Source organism: Macrosteles quadrilineatus, unplaced genomic scaffold (genome assembly GCF_028750875.1).
Source record: "Macrosteles quadrilineatus isolate MER2022 unplaced genomic scaffold, UCM_ALF_1.0 Scaffold_8__2_contigs__length_117827958, whole genome shotgun sequence".
NCBI classification, from domain to species: Eukaryota; Metazoa; Arthropoda; class Insecta; order Hemiptera; family Cicadellidae; genus Macrosteles; species Macrosteles quadrilineatus.
Genome location: NW_026542601.1, coordinates 99,772,012 through 99,791,523, shown reverse-complemented (window position 1 = coordinate 99,791,523; position 19,512 = coordinate 99,772,012). Strand labels below are relative to the sequence as shown.

General features: G+C 38.0%; 1 protein-coding gene across 1 annotated transcript in view; it reads right to left on the bottom strand.

The window, feature by feature from the left end:
- The window catches only part of LOC129000603 (homeobox protein aristaless-like), a 126,337-nt gene that overhangs the window by 4,667 nt on the left and 102,158 nt on the right, over positions 1–19,512 (bottom strand). Inside the window, exon 3 of the mRNA XM_054427565.1 lies at positions 12,988–13,033. Coding sequence (XP_054283540.1) covers positions 12,988–13,033 — 46 coding nt within the window. The remainder of the gene's footprint in view (positions 1–12,987; positions 13,034–19,512) is intronic.

The following is a 19,512-nucleotide window of genomic DNA, read 5'->3' as shown; positions in this document are numbered from 1 at the left end:
TGCCAGATGGCGGGAGATCATAAAGGCAATTGGGAATCATCTGTTGCCAATAAATCAGCTGTTTCGCCGCCGGTCAGCTGACGGGTAATCACACACTGACACCTAGCCTTACCGGGGTGCTAACAACACAAACAAATTAACCGGATCATAAGCTTTACCTGCCAAATGACAGAGGCCGACCGGAAGTCGGCCATTTTGTCGGGAACACCCGCAGAGCGGAGTATTTTCAGTAATTGGCTTTAATAAGGGAAATTGTGGCCGGGCTGTCATTGTCGAGCCGATACGACGAACTGATGTCCCTGGGAGTCAGACTGGGATCTTTGAGATACCGCGGATCAGACTGCTGTCGGTGTTGCGAGGAGAGTCTAACATTACCAGGAACAAGGGTTGGATTAGAGAGTGGCAGTAAATAGTATTTATGACTGATTATAAGTACCTGACCTAGTTCTATTGTCTGGACGATTTTTTCTCTTAAGTCTCAACTTTCTAAAACAGACCATGGGAAAGGAACAAGCCATAGGCTACGTAAGGAGACGAAATGAAAGAAATGATTAATGGAGTAGAGGATATTCCCAGTCGTGCTATTCCAAATCGGCTAAAAATGTGTGCCAATCGTTCTACGGCCTCCTTATGGTTCCCCAAATATGTATTCCACAAACCAATCAAAGATTGAGTTTTTTACGCTTTAATGGTTGGAATGTATTGCTAGCCAGTAGCATGCCATTGGAGGACAGAGAATAAGTTTGACATTACTTTTACTCGATTATCTCTAAAGAATCACACAGATATGGTTCTGTACCAGTCCTACGATACGTATGAAACCAAGTAGTTTTATTCATTCAAAGTCATATTTTGCTACTGTATTTGTATGCAAATACAATGAATTAACTTGGCCGTTTGATTCTTTCATTTGCCCCGCCGCAAAAGTCGTTATTTGGTAAAAGTGGACCTGTGCCCATTGTTCAACAGACTGGTCAAGTGAGGGCCCGCATATTACAAGGTTGATGAAGATAGGGAGACGCGACGTAAGGTCGGAGAGGCCGAAGTAGACCGTGGCAGGTGACCGAGTACCATGACCAGTCCACCCTGGGCCCAGCGGAGTCCCGCATACACCTGTAGCATTGACATTGCAGTATATAAGATATTGTTGGTGGAGAGGAAACAGATGTTGGTTATGAGTATGGTTGATGATGGTTATTGCTCGAGTTCGATGTTTTGAAACGTGCAAGGGAAGTGGAAGAAGTCTAGTGTTGATCGGGATTATAAATTTAAAATGTTTATAATTTTGTGCCCTTTTGCACAAGAAGTTAAATCTGCTATAATAAACGACGTCGGAATTCCATGTATATAAATCATAGTTAAATATTAAGTAGATAATTCTCATTGTGATCATCGTTTAAGAATTCTTAGCGATTTTGTGATATTACTTTTCTTCATTAATTTTATGTGTATCATATAAAGTCTGAATCTCAAACAAACCATATTCCATTTTCAGAGTTGTTTAGCCTCCGGATTACTGTTATCGACTTTGAAATGAAGTGATCACGTGACCCCTCGAGGCCTGATGATGGTTCAGAACCCAAGAACCCAAACTAGTCGCCAAAACAGCAACAAAGGATTACTATATGAAGGTATCGTAAACCATCTTAAGTAAACCATATTCCGGTTAGATTTTATCCGATAAATTTAGAAAGGGTTGGCGAATCCTCAAACTTATTCAAACAATCTACTTACTCATTCAACATTTCAACCCGAGAAACAACATTTAGTCCACCGTGTCTAACCTAATTAACTTGTTTATCTCATTTGGTGAAATCTACTTCTCGGAACACGGGTCCAACTTAAATGACATTTCCGTCCGTGTCATGTCACAGGCATCACGAATTACCGAACACGCACAAACTCTCGCACACAACAGCGCTCCAACTCACACACACGTACAAACTCACGCACACAAAAGTGCTCCTACACACACTGACTCACGCACACGCACGCACACTTTATAAATTCGATTATCGTCTAATTACGCCAGTCGGACCGCGCACGAAGTAATTCCCGGCACAATTACCCCGTAATGGCGGCCTTTGTTGTTTTGCTTAATTCAATTACTGTTGTACACATTCGGCCTTCCCCCCTCCACCCTAGCCCAATTAACCTCCGCTATTACTGTAACATTTTTATTACTACTTCTGTTGAAAATGCCTCCCACGAAATGAAGTCTGGGTAATGGCTGGCCCGCCGCCGCTCCGTTTAGATTCTTTCCTCAAATCGGACCTGATAAAATGTTTCGGCAAGATATTCTGTTTTGTAAAGGACATACACATCCCATTTATGTAAAACACGTATCATCTGTGTAAGCCTTGTAGAGACGCTTCTCCCTAGCCCGTATTTACCTGCTGCTCTGTTTTACCAGCAACATACTTCAATACTTTATAAAAACGTTTCGGATAGCTCCTTGTTAATTGGATGTTTTCCAATCCCATGAAAAAACTTACTGAAAACTACCGAACATCAGTTGAAAATAAAGTTTAAATTGTGTAAATGTTAAGTGACATGATGGTCAGTTGAAAATAAAGTTTAAATTGTGTAAATGTTAAGTGACATGATGGTCGTAGTCCTCGTTGGAAGACGTTGCGTTTGTTTACGTTTAAGTTTTAAACTAATACAGTTTACTTGTATAGTATAAAGTTACGCTTTTCATTATTGTTGGTAGTTGAAACCACATTTCCATACCAGATAGTAGTCAGTAGTCAGTTTAAAATGTATCTCGGTTTGCTGAAGATTTAAAATGTATCTCGGTTTGCTGAAGATTTAAAATGTATCTCGGTTTGCTGAAGATTTAAAATGTATCTCGGTTTGCTGAAGATTTAAAATGTATCTCGGTTTGCTGAAGATTTAAAATGTATCTCGGTTTGCTGAAGATTTAAAATGTATCTCGGTTTGCTGAAGATTTAAAATGTATCTCGGTTTGCTGAAGATTTAAAATGTATCTCGGTTTGCTGAAGATTTAAAATGTATCTCGGTTTGCTGAAGATTTAAAATGTATCTCGGTTTGCTGAAGATTTAAAATGTATCTCGGTTTGCTGAAGATTTAAAATGTATCTCGGTTTGCTGAAGATTTAAAATGTATCTCGGTTTGCTGAAGATTTAAAATGTATCTCGGTTTGCTGAAGATTTAAAATGTATCTCGGTTTGCTGAAGATTTAAAATGTATCTCGGTTTGCTGAAGATTTAAAATGTATCTCGGTTTGCTGAAGATTTAAAATGTATCTCGGTTTGCTGAAGATTTAAAATGTATCTCGGTTTGCTGAAGATTTAAAATGTATCTCGGTTTGCTGAAGATTTAAAATGTATCTCGGTTTGCTGAAGATTTAAAATGTATCTCGGTTTGCTGAAGATTTAAAATGTATCTCGGTTTGCTGAAGATTTAAAATGTATCTCGGTTTGCTGAAGATTTAAAATGTATCTCGGTTTGCTGAAGATTTAAAATGTATCTCGGTTTGATGAAGATTTAAAATGTATCTCGGTTTGCTGAAGATTTGTGAAGGAGACGCTGCACAAAGGTTGGTTGATGTTTCGAACTCATCCAGATTTTTACGTTATCCAAAAATAATGACACAACGTATCCATGTAAATAAGTTACACACTGTAACCAAGTGTGCGACATAATTTGCAATAAATCCCCGACTAGAAATATCTCAATCATTCGTGACCTTGGGGAATGTGGCGGTAAAGTTGTTTGATCAGTCGGGACCCCCGCAGCTTGGGGTGGCCTCTCCAACTCTACATCACATTATCACTGATTTGTTCCCGACCGCGTCGCCGATTTAATCGATGTACTAACAAGATCTGTTCACACGATTCAGCGGGTATAATGAGTTTTCATTGGAGTGTTTATTGACGATCGCGCGGTGGTATACGGCGTTTGTGGTTCACGAACCACGGTCTAGGCGGCACAAGTAGATGGGTGTAGCACTTTAGAAAACAATGTAGTAAAGTATTTTCGCCACCTAAACTACCCTTGCATTCCCACCTATCCTAACCTAACTTATTTCAACACAACCTAACCTCAGATAACACAACCTAACCTAGCATAACCCAAACACACCTAACATAACCTTCTAAGCTATCGTATGACCACGGTCTGGCTTGCGCCACCTAGATGGGTGTAGCACGTTGGGGAAGGCTGTAAGAAAGTATTTTCGCCACCTAAACTACCTTTGCCTACCCACCTATCCTAACCTAACATATTTCAACACAACCTAACCTCAGATAACACAACCTAACCTAGCATAACCCAAACACACCTAACATAACCTTCTAAGCTATCGTATAACCACGGTCTGGCTAGTGCCACAGTGGCACAGATGGGTGTAGCACGTTGGGGAAGGCTGTAGTAAAGTATTTTCGCCACCTAAACTACCTTTGCCTACCCACCTATCCCAACCTAACATATTTCAACACAACCTAACCTCAGATAACACAACCTAACCTAGCATAACCCAAACACACCTAACATAACCTTCTAAGCTATCGTATAACCACGGTCTGGCTAGTGCCACAGTGGCACAGATGGGTGTAGCACGTTGGGGAAGGCTGTAGTAAAGTATTTTCGCCACCTAAACTACCTTTGCCTACCCACCTATCCTAACCTAACATATTTCAACACAACCTAACCTCAGATAACACAACCTAACCTAGCATAACCCAAACACACCTAACATAACCTTCTAAGCTATCGTATAACCACGGTCTGGCTAGTGCCACAGTGGCACAGATGGGTGTAGCACGTTGGGGAAGGCTGTAGTAAAGTATTTTCGCCACCTAAACTACCTTTGCCTACCCACCTATCCCAACCTAACACACCTTCTAAGCTATCGTATGACCACGGTCTGGCTTGCGCCACCTAGATGGGTGTAGCACGTTGGGGAAGGCTGTAGTAAAGTATTTTCGCCACCTAAACTACCTTTGCCTACCCACCTATCCTAACCTAACATATTTCAACACAACCTAACCTCAGATAACACAACCTAACCTAGCATAACCCAAACACACCTAACATAACCTATGCTAACGTAACATAGCATCGGGCATAGCATCAGTTGAAGAGAAGTTCGCCCCGAAGGTGGATAGCCGCTACACATCAGTTTCGCAAACGTTGGCCTTTATTCACTATTTCAACGACGCGGTCATCAGCCGAAGAGCTGGATTTGACCGTACAGGTCTATCATCTAGATAACCGTAACATAGCCCAACCTTACAAAAGACAAACTAACCTAACCTAATTCAATTCTAGCCAACGTAAACCTAACAAAATAATGTATTGCTAAAACTATTTTGGAAATGATATTACTCAACCAAGTCAATATACAAGATATACAATTCGTGACAAGAACAAGGGAATTTTAAATGTAGGCACGTAGATAATCTAGCAAAAATTAACAGAGCCTAACATCAGGGCTTGGAAACTCAAATCAACGGTAAGGTTGATGGCATAGCATCTTCGAAATATGAAGTAAGACATGATCTACTGTAGAGAAAGTAATAAGGGGTATATTACAATATTTTCGTTTAACTCACTACTTGACCCCAAGAAGTTTAGATTTATGGATTTATTTTTTACCTATCTTCAAAACAACCTTGTGACAATACTGTAGTAAAATCACTACGTTATGACACCTTTTCTGAGGCCTTTTCTATGGAACCTATGTTTTCTATGGCCTAGTAGTATTACCTTAAATATAGCTATAAATGTCTCCAATGCATTTATTTATTGCCATGCGGCTTAACCGGCGTCGAATTAAAATGTTTTTATAATAATGTTTTAAGTAGCCATTTTTTTCAACGGTTACATAGTATCACGAAAAGCATATTTTTATACATTAATCCTCAAGATTGCAATCAATGCTTCCTGCAACAAACTACCTCGCATTTTATATGTTAATTAAATTAGCGACCAAATTAATACCGATGGGTAAATTATGTAAAGTTGATACCGGAAGTATGTGATGACTGCGAAACATACTCCGCGATAAGCATTTGTTCATCCAAAACCACGATAAATAACATTCTAGTTAGAGTATACAGAAAAGTTTAAAGACATTCTGTATGTTATTGAAGATTCATGATCCATTAAATGACAAATTTCAATCAGTGGCATATGTATGTATCGCTGTGAGGATGAGAAGGTTAAACAAATCTGTCAATAAAGAGTTATACCAATTTTCCAACGTAAACTGCGCCATTTTCAAGTAAGTAGGCTTTAAAAGTTATCGAAAAGTAGATAATAACAGAAAAAACGATAAATATTTGTGTAAAACATTAACCCCTTTCATAACAGTACATATCTTGACACATTGCATTAAAAAAAAACATTTCTGTATTAGGATACTCTTATTTAATGTATTTTATGAATTCAGCAGACATTAGCAAGTGCTGCCTGTGCGTCTGATGGGTTCCAATTAAGTAAACCAAATCATAAAGGAATTCATTATACTATAATTCATTGCACTCATTGCATGGAATTAATATGCAACTGGAATTGATTTTGCGTAATAAGATCTTCCATTCTATTTTTTTTTCTATTAAAAATATGCCATGAAAGATTTTTGACTATCTTATGCTATCTTTGATCTAGATTTTGTCTATGCTATCTAAGAAAACATTTTTTGATAAGGTTAAAATGTTGAATTTAATCATCTCCCTTATAATATGCAATCTTTTACTGTGAGGCCACTCTTACTAAAGACCTTATGATTTTAAATCGCCTAAATATATTCAAACTAAAATATACAGAAAAAAAACTCTCAACGTCGAAATACTTTTCCGTAGTCAGTTGTTTCCGAATCACAAGGACTACATGGCGGAACAAACTTAAATAATTTCGTCCTCAAGGATTCTGGTTGAATAATTCGCCAGTTTCATGCAATTTGCTTCGTGATGAGATGAATACTAAAGTATGACAGTGGCAGAGTATGACAGTGGCAGAGTATGACAGTGGCAGAGTATGACAGTGGCAGAGTATGGAAGAGTTGGAAGAGATTGAAGGAGGACGCCACGGCTTGTTGAAGGTTCTCAGAATTCCTAGCAGCACGTGTGGATAATTTGACAGCAAAATACACAACTGCCGGAAAATTACCATCTAACTACGGTTTGGCATTAGAAACTGACTGTGACAAGTCAATAAGCTCTGTAGAGAATGTAATAATATGACAAAGGCTGCGTTGCGTTTCCGTTTCCATCACGCATTGGCACTCGAGCCATCGAGAAATTTCTAGTTCAGGATGGAAAGCTTTGATTTTCCCCAAGGAAGAAATAATTTGACAATCTACATAGGTACAACCTTACAAGGTCAATAGTTTTTCATAGACCACCATGTGTTAACATCAGACTTTATTTTATTCCTTTCATTTCTTTGTGAATATGGCAAAATTCGCGTGTTTCCGTCTCTGAATTGACCATCAGCCATCAAGAAAATCCTAGTTCGAGATGGAAAGTTTTGAAGTCACAAAAAAATAAATGGATGGTATAACATTACATGGTCACTAGTTCCCCCTAACACATCAAGGAAATCAAAATAAGAAAGAATTAGATGAAGATCAGTTCTAATTTAAAGGAACAGTAACTTTTCTCGTACATAACCTAATTTCGAAAATATTTTTAACGTTGGTTTGAAAAAATCTGCAACAAGCATTTTCTTCAATTTCCTACTATAATGTACTATTAAGTACAACGAATTAGCCCTCCAATTGAAACAACTCGAGTCCACTCTTACCACAAATTACAATAATAGCATCAAATTGACACAATCAAGGGCTAACGTGTCGAAGCCAATGGCCGAGAAAGATGGTGATTAACTGTAAATCAATAACGAACAGCTGATTGCCAAAGTAATGAAGATCACTGAGCGTGACGCCAATCAATAGACTGATAGGTTCTAATGCAATAGAGGACGTCCGCGGGCTGATAGTGGTGATTAGAGGACAAGATTGCAAGGACACCTTGGGACCACTGCTAACCACTTCCGGTGCCGCCATATGTCTCCCAGGTCGCTGTCCTGGAGGCTGAACTAGGGAGTTGGATGGAGCCGTTACTCCGGTAACCGTTGATCAATTGGTAACAGTATTGGAACGGTTGGGTGGCAAATGAGACAAATGACCTAGGAGTTGGTCACTTAGTCACAAGTGTTACATTAGTAGTCAAAGTCTTCCACAACACTGTTGTGAAAATCGGAATTAAACCTGGGACTAGTTGACCAGCACTTATAGAGCAGGAAAATGTGAGAACCCTGTATCAAACCATACCATGAAAATTTGTATTTAAATTGGAACATAAACTTAGATTAAAATCACCTTTGTGTAGTATAGAGTTGGATTTAAAACCTGACCTAACCTATTTAATCCATTTTAACCTACCTAACAAAAATGTAACACATCTAAAATTCTTATCGGTCTTCATCGTAACCACTATATACAAATTCTTATAAATTCTTAGATCTCCAAGTAAAAAAAAACCCAGTCTTTCGACAAGATTAAAAAAACAGAAGTCTGTATTTAAGAAATTATACAATTATCTTTTCCTAACGACTATGCGAAAAATCAAATGAGGATAATCAATATTACTTGGGAGGTAATTGTGTAATGGCTCCATTTACTTGTATAAACACCGCCGCTGGGGCAGAGGTTCCAGGAACATACGTGGAGCCGTGTGAATGTTTTGGTAATTTCCATGGTCCAAGAACACCCGGGGAAGGGGCAATGGCCATGGCCAAGAACTTTGGAGACCATCTGAGGAAACGTAGAGTAAAAAAGGGCAGTAATCAACGCTTTAGCTAACATGCCATAAAATCAGATTAAGCCGATAATTTCACGTTATCTTCCGATTATTTTGTTCCTCACTAACCTCGCCACCCTAACTTGAGGCAGCCAAAGGCCGCACTAGAAATACGGCGTGCGGCCTCAAGTTAGGGTGGCGAGGATAATACAACCCCAAAACCTTGTAGACACTTAAGAGCTGTAACAAGTTTTCTTCAAACATTTTTCTAACTGCAATAATTGTCTGGGTAGCCTAGTGGTTTTAGTACTTACTTTGAAATGTGAAGGTTGCTGGTCCGATCAAAGTGGGGTCAAATTATGATTCAGATGATATTTCTTTGGTATATCAATTTGACATGACATAACGAGTAGATAGGAGTTAGGAACACTTTCCTACAGAAATGTAAAATAATACCAACAGCGTAGGGAAAGTCAATACGAATTTAACAGAAAAATTTATTTAACTTTTTCACACGAATTCAAATTTCAGTAAGTAGCGAATGTTACCGAATATGCTATGAATAAGAGTGTTGAACAAAATGTGCTGAAGCATGAAAGAGTTAAAGTATTATCTGTTGGTTACGCTCTTATTAGAAAATATTGAATATTATACAGTAGTTGCTTTACCAAAAAGTTACTTTATAGGCCTACTGTACTGTTAAAAAGGTCCTTGGAGCCCATACGTGAGAAATCAGCAGAATTTTTCACCATACTGTCCGAAACAAAGCCGCTTTTAGTTCTCTAAATCGTCCACAAAGTCATAGTTTTCGGGTAACTTCAAATAGGGAACAGAAAAAACATATAGTAATTTTTTCTGTTCGCTAACACCAAATAGTAGTTTTAGTTACTAGTCTCTAAAGTAGGTTTTTTTTTGGACGACATCGTGTTTAACGGACGAGGCTTCGGAAATTCGATTAAGTCACAAAAAAGCATTTTAGGACGAGTTACAAACAATATTTTTCATTACATTGTCATATATTATAGCAGAAAATATATAATATCACCAAAACCTAATTTAGGTTAAAATTAGGTTATGTAAGAAACAAACAAAGTTTGTTTATATATCGTTGAAGCATTTTAAAGGATCAGAACAGCTGATTTGTTTATGAGTTAAGCTTTGACATAACCATATGATTCGAGTCCGTAAAGTCCGCAAAAAGCTATCTTTAGGGACTCAAAACGATCCGTGAGACAGCTGTTTTTGAGACAGTGTAATGGAAATTGGTTTTTGGTACATTATGTTGTTAAGCACACGTTATTTTTAAGTTTTGTTTGTAAACAACAGAAATGTAAACATTGATGATGACTTTGTATAACATCCAAATTATGTGGTCTAATTTTGTAACGATTAGAAGGTTATTTCCGCAGTATGATGAAAATAGTTGTTCATCAAACGGAACGAAAGTGCTTTTTGGTACTTAATCGTATTTCCAAGCGAGGGTGTAAAACTCGATTGCCTACTAAAAAGAGCCACTTTTGCTCCTAGTGAACTAATGCGATTTAAAATCCTACAAGATGGGTTGCAAGAGTTTGTGTTCACTATCAAGTAAAATATCATCTCCTCCAACAGTTGTTTACGTCAACAGCTGTCCAAGTTTCAGCGACCACGGACCACGACGGCGCTAGACTGAGCGCTGTGCGCCGGCGCCGCCTATCAGAGCCGGAGTGGGGCCAGATTACTAATGCACGCTAACCCATTAACTCGGAAACACATATCAAATCAATTAAACCCTAAGAGAGCCTAATGTGGGTGCGCGTGGTAGGTAGACTAGCTACAACTCCTGTCAAAAACACTCACTTCTGGTCCGGAATTTTATTGCTTAGATTACTGTTGTCCGGGTTCAATGGTATTGCGGTCGAGACTACGGTAGACAGAAGTCTGGAGGCAGATTTGTACTAAATGTTCCCACACCACTATCTTCTTCAGTTCAGTGGCGTACTTAGTATATTTTTCAGCCAAATATGAGTGTGTAATAGTGAGATGGCCTGTGTAGCGTCATGACGACCTAAGATCACCTGTTTCTTTAGCCAGTGCCAATTATTATTGAAAACCCGCCAAGAACGGCTGGTTCAAGTTTCCGTTTGGACCTTGGTTGATCTAAGTTGATGGGATTAACTATTTACCTCTCCTTTCCCTGATCTTCTAACAAATCCTTTGATACACTAGTTTTTATAAAGATATCTTGATTTAAGTACAAGCTGAATATGAAGGGTGTGTATAATGAATGATGTAAGAGTGAAGAGAGTAGCTCTCTTGATGACAACGATGAACTGTTTTTAGCCAGGGTAATTTATAAAATCTCGATGATCAAAAGCACCTATGTCCAGATTAAAACTATCAAAATAATATTTTACCTGAACCGTGCTTGGTCACTATACGAGCACTAACCACTCAGCTAACAAATTATGTTACCGTTTGGATTGAGATCACTTTTAAATTAGCAAGGACGCTGAAAAGTGAGTTGCCTAGGACTAATTTCAAGGAGTTCGATCACTTATGTGAGCAAGGACATAGAAACGTGATCTTCATGTCGCTGCATCATTTTATTGTTTCAAGGGCGATCCCTTAATACCGCTTCACTTATAAATGATCACTTACATTAAAAGATGAGTTTCTTAGTGAAAGGACGTTGAAAGTTGAAATGCCTAGTGCTATCATTTGATCGTTTCAACAAGTTGCATCACTCTATGAACAAGGACATTGAAGGCGAGTGGTCTAGTGCAGTACAAGAACCCCGCTGCAATCCTGACAGTAGCGCACCAATAAAAGTTTTTCCCTCTCGGCATGTCGCTGCCACCACAGACGTCGGATGGACGGCAAATCTAATTAGTCAAGTTCATCAACGTTCCAGCGACGCACGCAACGCGGTATGGCGATAATCGGAGTGTTTTTGCGTCGGAAAACAAATCCAGAAATTGAGTAAAGTCCTGAGAACTCTGTAAACATTTCCTGGAGGTTGTTCTTGCTCCACAAGGTGGCGGTCGTGTGAAGAACATGCTGCAAGTTTTGTTGAACTTGCAGGACAGAATAACAGTCATAATTTCCGATGACTTTAAAAGAGTCGACTCAAAGTTTATTATACTCACGACGTTATAACAGTCCGAATAAATCAACATTTCTTGTAAATATCTTGTTTCTTAGTGTTTTCTAAGAATTTTTCCCACTCATAGCTGCAGTAGGTTGTCCATATTATTACCTCAACATTTAAATTTATAATCGTAAATACTTTTCCTACTATGCATCGCAACAGTGTATAAAAATTAAAATATGGACCTTAAAAATTAAGACATGGAATTTTGTAAAGTTTGTTGTTGCGCTCAATTTTAATTTACATAATTTACTACTTAAGCTAAGTATTTGTGCACAATATAACAAACAAACTTATAAGAAACTAATTTTCCCAAGCGAATAAATGATTTCTTAACGATGCAAAGCAATATCACACAAACATCCTTTTTTTTAAGAGCGCTGACCTAAAGACATCGATATGTGTACATTATTCTACTACAAAAGAAAAATATTGGTTATCATGTAATGAGTAAATTATTACAGTAATTGTATCCGACAAAAGGTTAACTTGTAATGGGTGAAGTTAAATGTCAATCAACAAATTATAAAGAATTGCTTCTTCAGAAGCAGTTGTTTGGAATGTTAATGACTCTAATTCCACTATTACGCAACGTCTTCTTATACAAAGTTTCTGCAGTCATCTAGCTAGAGGCTCCAAAGCAAAGGATGAGGTAGTGAGGTAATCTAATATCATCACCTTTCACAATAATTGTTTTACTATATATTATTTTACTGATATTTTTGGAACACAAACAGCAGGAATACCGGTCACAATCTCAATCTTGTGTGAAGAAAGACTGCATCAAAATTAAATTACAACCATCAACGCGTATTTACCAAAGTAATGTGATCAACGCTAGCCGGAAAATATTTCAAATTTTTAAACAGAGGAATCAACACCATGATAAACATCAGTGACCAAGGAGTGCCACCAAGCCAAGGTCTGTCTGAATATAGTAATGAGTGCGATTAATTAACATTACACAGTACGAAAAAGGACAGGACCGGACGAGGGCGCAAGTATCAATTTGCCACATCCTGACGGGCTAATTAGGCCGCCATTAGGGACTGTACCAGTATCAATTAGTGTAATGTAGGACTTACTTGGATCCTGGCCTCCGTCAGCCCTATCTTCATCGCTAGTTCCTCCCTGCAACATACGGGTATTGTTAAGACAGTGGTAAATATTTGGGAGTTGTTAAAGAGGTTGGGTGATCTGATGAAGAAGGTCACCTCAAGCATTGACTAAGGAAATACAAGTTTTGTTTCCCTTGTCTGTGCCTCAAGGAATGAGTTGGTTCAAGGACGATGGTAAGGGAAACGTTTGCTGTGGTGAAAATGAGCATGAAATAGGGAAAGATTTCTGAGAGATGGGTTAGTTAAAAGGCAATGACAGTGAAGAAAGTTTGAGAGCTTTATATGAGGGTTTTGAAATGACATACGATTGAAGATGACAACATTTGAGCACTAAGATTGTTGGTGGTTAAGAGTGACAATCATAACGCTGTTGTTGAGTTGGTACAGTTTATAAATATATCCATTATGGAATAGGATAGGAAGATATTTCTTGACTTCGAAAGCAGCTAAGTCTGTAAATTTAAGCTGTAATATTATTTACCCTGTACGAATTGCAATTGGCACTGCCTTGAGCAATTATTCTAGTCAATCGTTTGATAGTTAGTCAATGCTTTCGATTTATTTTCTGCCTGAGCGATCGTGAACATGGACCTCTGAAATGGACTTTCTGCATTGCTTCCCAGAGATGCAACGTCAAGAGTATGGACCACACTGCTGTCAATGTTAAAAAGCATGATATTTTTCTCTAAGGGGTCAAACAACGATCAAGAGGATGGGAAAAGGGCATTCAAGTATTTCGATCCTGCATTGTACAACGAACCTCCAAACAGCACCAAAGTTCTTAAATGCATATGAGTTGAAAGGCAGAAGCCACATTGTGCTTCGTTTTGACTAGATTAAAACTATATTTTTAAGTGGCTTTTACTGACGATTTATACCATGCAGAGTAGGCCTAATTCTATACAACCACAGAAAAGTACGTTTTCTGTGATACAACACAGGGATACACCAAGTATAGCTTGATAGCAAAGACAATTTTTTCATTCGTTTGATCACATTAAGTAATTTCCGCTATCAATTTTCTCCGGAACTATTGATATCAACAAGCACCGACTCATGTCATTGACAAACCAAATACTGCAGGTAACTCGACGTCACCGATCAGTGGGGCAGCCATGTTGTCTGTAAATCATCTACTGCCCCAATCACCAACTAATCGACTAATCCCTGCCCTTCTGACAATTAGTTCTAATTGGAGTTTAGGTTGCAACACTCACCCGGGCTGTCACTAGCCACTCACTGAGCTGACAAATCTATGAGAACACTCAGCTTCTGGCCTTGTTAATCATGTGAATAGGGTAATTGTTTGGTTGGCGTTTAGACACTGTTTCCACCAAAACTTGCTATCTTTGATTCTCTGGAAATTATGTTGTATATCTACTTGGGTTTCTTTGAATGATAAAACGTATTAGTGGGAGTTTGGATCTTGATTAATTTACGTTTACAATGGGTTGGGAACACGTTTGACTCTTAGATGTCTGGTCTTTTGAAAAATCTTAAACAACTACTGATGGATTTTTTACCATCAGCCTGCTAAGTTGATGTGTGGTCATTGTTTGATTCAATCTGACAATGAGTTGGATTTACATTTGCTGCATATCTCTGTTATATCTGAACTTCTGAAAAATCTTTGAACAAGCTATGCTTTCACACAGACTTATTCAAGAAAATCGGACAAATGAATGCTTAGTTTTGGTTTGGCCACTTATTAAGTTAACGATGGGTTGAAATTACGTTTACCTCTGCTCTCCCTGATCTTAAATCAATGTACTTTGTACAGATTATCCTAAAAGTGAATATGAATGCAACGAGAGAGCAAAAAGTAGTGAGATTACCTATGCAGCCTCTTTACCGACTAAGATTCCGTTTGGCGTTTATTTATATAAACCCCAATGACGAATAGCTGGATTTTGGGGTCTTAAGAAATTTAAAGTCTAAGTAATATAAGGAATCCACCTATCTTTACGAAATTGGAGACAAAATATATTAGAAGAAGTATAAGTTAATTGAATCAACAATTCACGGTATAAAGGAATTAAGGTGGAAAAGGAATTAAGTGGAAGGATTAAGAGATAGGGCTGCTGAAAACTACTTAAGGCTTAAACTAGTTATGAGTTCTATAACAGAGAGAATTGTTTTTTTTATTAATATTTCAAAATTATCCGGTGTTAGTTTATTAGAAGAAGTAGGCATGCTCAACAAGAAGTTGGCAAGAAAGAAGGGGTTGTGTTGTAAAAAGTATGTGAAATTTCAAGGTTGATGCTTTACAAGTTGCAAAGAATAAACAATTTGGTGATCAAAATTCATATAAGGATTGAAAAGGAATATTATCCCCAAAAGTGTTAACGAATTGGAATCCACCATCTTCATAATGATCTCTTGGCTTGAAAATAATCCGCTACAAGTACAGCATCCCGAATTATAAACCATCGCAGATTACTTGTAGACCACACTTCTTAACGATCATCACAACAGGACACTGCAGCTCATTAACGAGAGTTAACTCGCTCTATCCAGAATTAGAAAGTCGTTACGCTGAAATCAATGATAGATCTAATAAAGAGACCGACAATGCAATAAATTCAATCAGAAGGTGCAATTGACATCATTGCACGTCGTTTAGACGTCAGTCCGACTTGACGATTAGCTGTCGTTAGTCTGGTCTAATTGTCCTTGTACTAATGTCTTCTAATGACAACCGCTTCATAATTGCCTGCACCGAGTAAAAACTACTCGTACTCAGCGCCAATTATGTTTTCACATTCGGTCTTCGTACGAGTTTCCTCTTTTAATATTTTTTAGATAATCTCAGCTCTTCCGGATTGGACGGTAATTTCTCTCGGTAACGGTTTGTTTCAACGGTTGTTCTATTTATAAATTGGTGATTAGGTTGTGATGTCCGTTATGAATTTTCTCCAACGTTTTGACCGGAGGATTTTTATTTTAAAATGTTATTTCACTACATATCATGAAACAGGGCATGCATAATCAAAAGGGCCTTCAGTAATTGGAGGTCAAAACTATCTGAACGAAGTGAAGACAAGTTTTCAATCCAAGCAAGGATAAAAGCACGCTTTGCCCTTTTAATTATAAACCTTTTATCTTCTCCCTGCACCGTGCTTTAAGCTAATTTAAATAATATAACAAAATATAACTTAATTCATCAATGGATTTTAACAATCTTTGATCATTTTTGACACGTACCACAATTACTAGACTGACAATTGCGATGTATTACAATATTTCCGCTGAAGATGAGGGTTAACGATTGGAACTTCAAACCAGTTTTGTCCTGCGGGCGTTTTCTACTTTGTTTTGAAATTGGTCAATAGCCAAAAGAGCAGCTGGGGATATTTTCGAAAGTTACTCATGTTATTACAAGATAAATGTTGATGTGGGTTTGACCAAATTTGAAAAATAGGGGTAGATAATAATTTTAATTTATGTAATTAATTTTATATAACTTGTAGAATATGATTTACGAAGACAAGTGAAATGTTTTAATCGTCTACCCTCATGCATGTGAACCGTTAAAAAGTGTAAATTTATTTTTAAATTAATGTACAGTAGCAATATTCAATATAGACTGCACAAATATTTGACAATCCATGTTCAGCTATTACCTTTCAAGACTTACTGTATGGATCTTGTAAATTTTTTTGTTTATATATTTATTTATTTTTGTATTGGTTGCTCAAATAAAAGTGTAATATTAAGTCAGGTTAGCTTGTCATACACTTTATACTGTTTTGTTCAAATTCAATTAAAACCATTTTTTACTCCATTCCTTAGCGGCATAACTGAACCATCAATGTAAATACAGTGCTGAACGAACAAGCCACAACTCCCGCCAAATACACCGCTCCAGCGGCACTCTTTGGCGGGTAAATAACAGCTGATGAACACCGAATGACGGGCGGTTCTGTAACTACACCGCCATTTGTATAGGAGCTAACGGGCCGCCGACAATAAAACAATCATATCCGTGAATAAATAACTGTCTAATTGGTGCGAGCGATGCGAATCAGCGGCCATCTTTGGCGTGTAATTAATAGTTTGTCGGTAGCGAGGGAGCTATAACTGTGATTGATGGTGGTGTCTTGAGTCCTACAAATCTTTCGGCGATTAGACATCGTCAGGGACCACCACAGCTTCCGACCGAGGTGGGAACAGCTGATCGGGAACAGCTGATCGGGAAAAGTGCAACAATAGTTCTCGCGACATTGATGTGGCTATGGGATTCTGACAAGTCGAATAGTGATGGCTGCCCTTTACCTTCATTCAAGGGTTTGAGTCAAACGGCTTGACTACACAATCAGGAGCTCTGGCTTGGTAACGATAGGAAAACTATTCTGTAAATCACGTTATGAGTGAGTTTACCTTTTCGTATAACCAATATGTTTCAAGCAATGTCCTATGACCTTGGTTAAAATAAATGGTTCCGAAGAGTTACTAAAGTCAAGCAGTTTTTTTATTACTTCCTATTTAATTCATTAATCTTTTGTTCATATACACCGACTGTATCTCAGCGTAAAATAATGATTTTGAAACTGGATTGGACAACGTTTCAACGGTACAAAATAAATTGCACTCTCAAACAGCTACGAGACCAATCGCATCACGTTGTTTTAGTTACAAAATTCAACTATTCTCAACAAGCAGCTTAACCTTGCTGGCTGTTCGGTCAACACCAAGGTAAAATTATAAAAATTGCATGTTTCCCGACCTGTGACAAATTTGCAAATTAATGTGATGTAGTTTTAATTAGAAGGATCGCAGATAGACCGGTTGACTTCCTTCCGAGACAACTGGTTCCTGGGCCCGCAGCGACGCAGGTGGACTTTGCCAAGGGAAGGAACCAGTTGGAAGTGATGACATCAACATTGACCTGCTCAGTGTTACGGCAATTGTGTGGCTTAGCTTTTGGATGTGTTCTTTGTCAAAGAGGACAAATTTGCCTCACGAGGAGTTAAAGTCAATTGTTGTGAAATAGAATTAACACAAATTTTAATTTTTTATCTATGATTGTAGGTATTGTAAATTTGTAATGTGTGTATGATGAACAACCGTCACAAAATGAGAGACTAAATTGACGAACCATTTGAACGCTTATCAGCATCAGGTTTTAGTTTTCCATTCACGCAAGCAATATCTCCTGAAAACCTCAACACAAATGCAAGAGGTTTAAAGTCGTATGAAAATAATTTGTATGAGCTAAAAGCAGTATAAAAGAAACAGCGTGATATAATCTAAATAGTGCAATAATTGAGATATTCAAAAAGTAAGTGAATGTTCCAGGTGTTGATGTGATTCCCAGTGACTTTATGGATAAAAAAAACAAATAGAGAAATTGTTTACTACTATTTCCTATTAAGACCTTCTGACAAAGATTTACATCCTTCCATCCTAACAATACCCATATGATGTACAAGATAAAAGAAGTATCATTTTTTCGTCTCACTCCCAATTTTTAAATAGCACTTATTCTTGGGTGCAAGTGTAACAGAAAGTAAACGCAAAAAATGAGAAACGTAAAGTCTCTCACAATAGATCAGTCAGTTCTCATCGTCACAACGCGTTTGTCGAGCGTCAAGTAATTTTATCGGTTAAGGAAAAATAGCAGAAGGCGAGTTTCACTAGTGGAGAGCCGCCGGGAAAGAGGTTCACCAGAGAAATTACACATTGTTCGTGGAAGTCGCGAATGTCAGTTGACATTCTTCTCGCAGATCTACTCAGACGAGACTCCGGTGTTCCATAAGTCTCACGAGGAACTTGGCTTCACAATTAAAAGACCATCGAGCAGTACAGACTTGGGCAAACGATGCGGTATTTCCCGCCGATTACGACAGCTTCGCATAAGGCAGATGCGCGGGAATTCACCGTTTTTGTTGACGTTGGCCAACAGATGTAATGCAAAGGTTCTTGAATGGGATGTTTTCAAGGGATTCCTTTAAAGGAGGCAGTATGAAGTGAAACTGAATTCTCCGTGGGGATTCTTCGTGAGTGGATGTTTAAAGGTTACTTGTAGGATTGACTTCGGAGTATAGTTTTAAGGAAGCTATTTCTACAACATAGTAGTATTTTGACAAATATTGTAGACATCCGAATACTATGCTAGTACAGCTGATACTGAGGGAAAAACGACGCATTTCACAAAAAGTATAAACATCTCATAAAAGAATATTTTTGTGATATTTGTGGTAATAAAATGTACTTTAGAAACACAAACATAGCTTAAATTTGAAGGACAATTCAGCACTCTTTAATCCTTCAGACATGCTTCTGAGCGTCTCCCGACCCATCTGTCAATCCCCACTTTCACCTTTTGACTTTTTCGTTAAAAGCATCACGCATTACTTTTCATTTCACATTTCAGATAATCCTATCATAAGCATTCCTTCTCTTTGCTATACCATCCAAGACACTTAACGCAATCAACAAGCATTTCCTTGCAGAATTATGTTCTCGGTTCGAGGAAATGGAGCTCTTGGA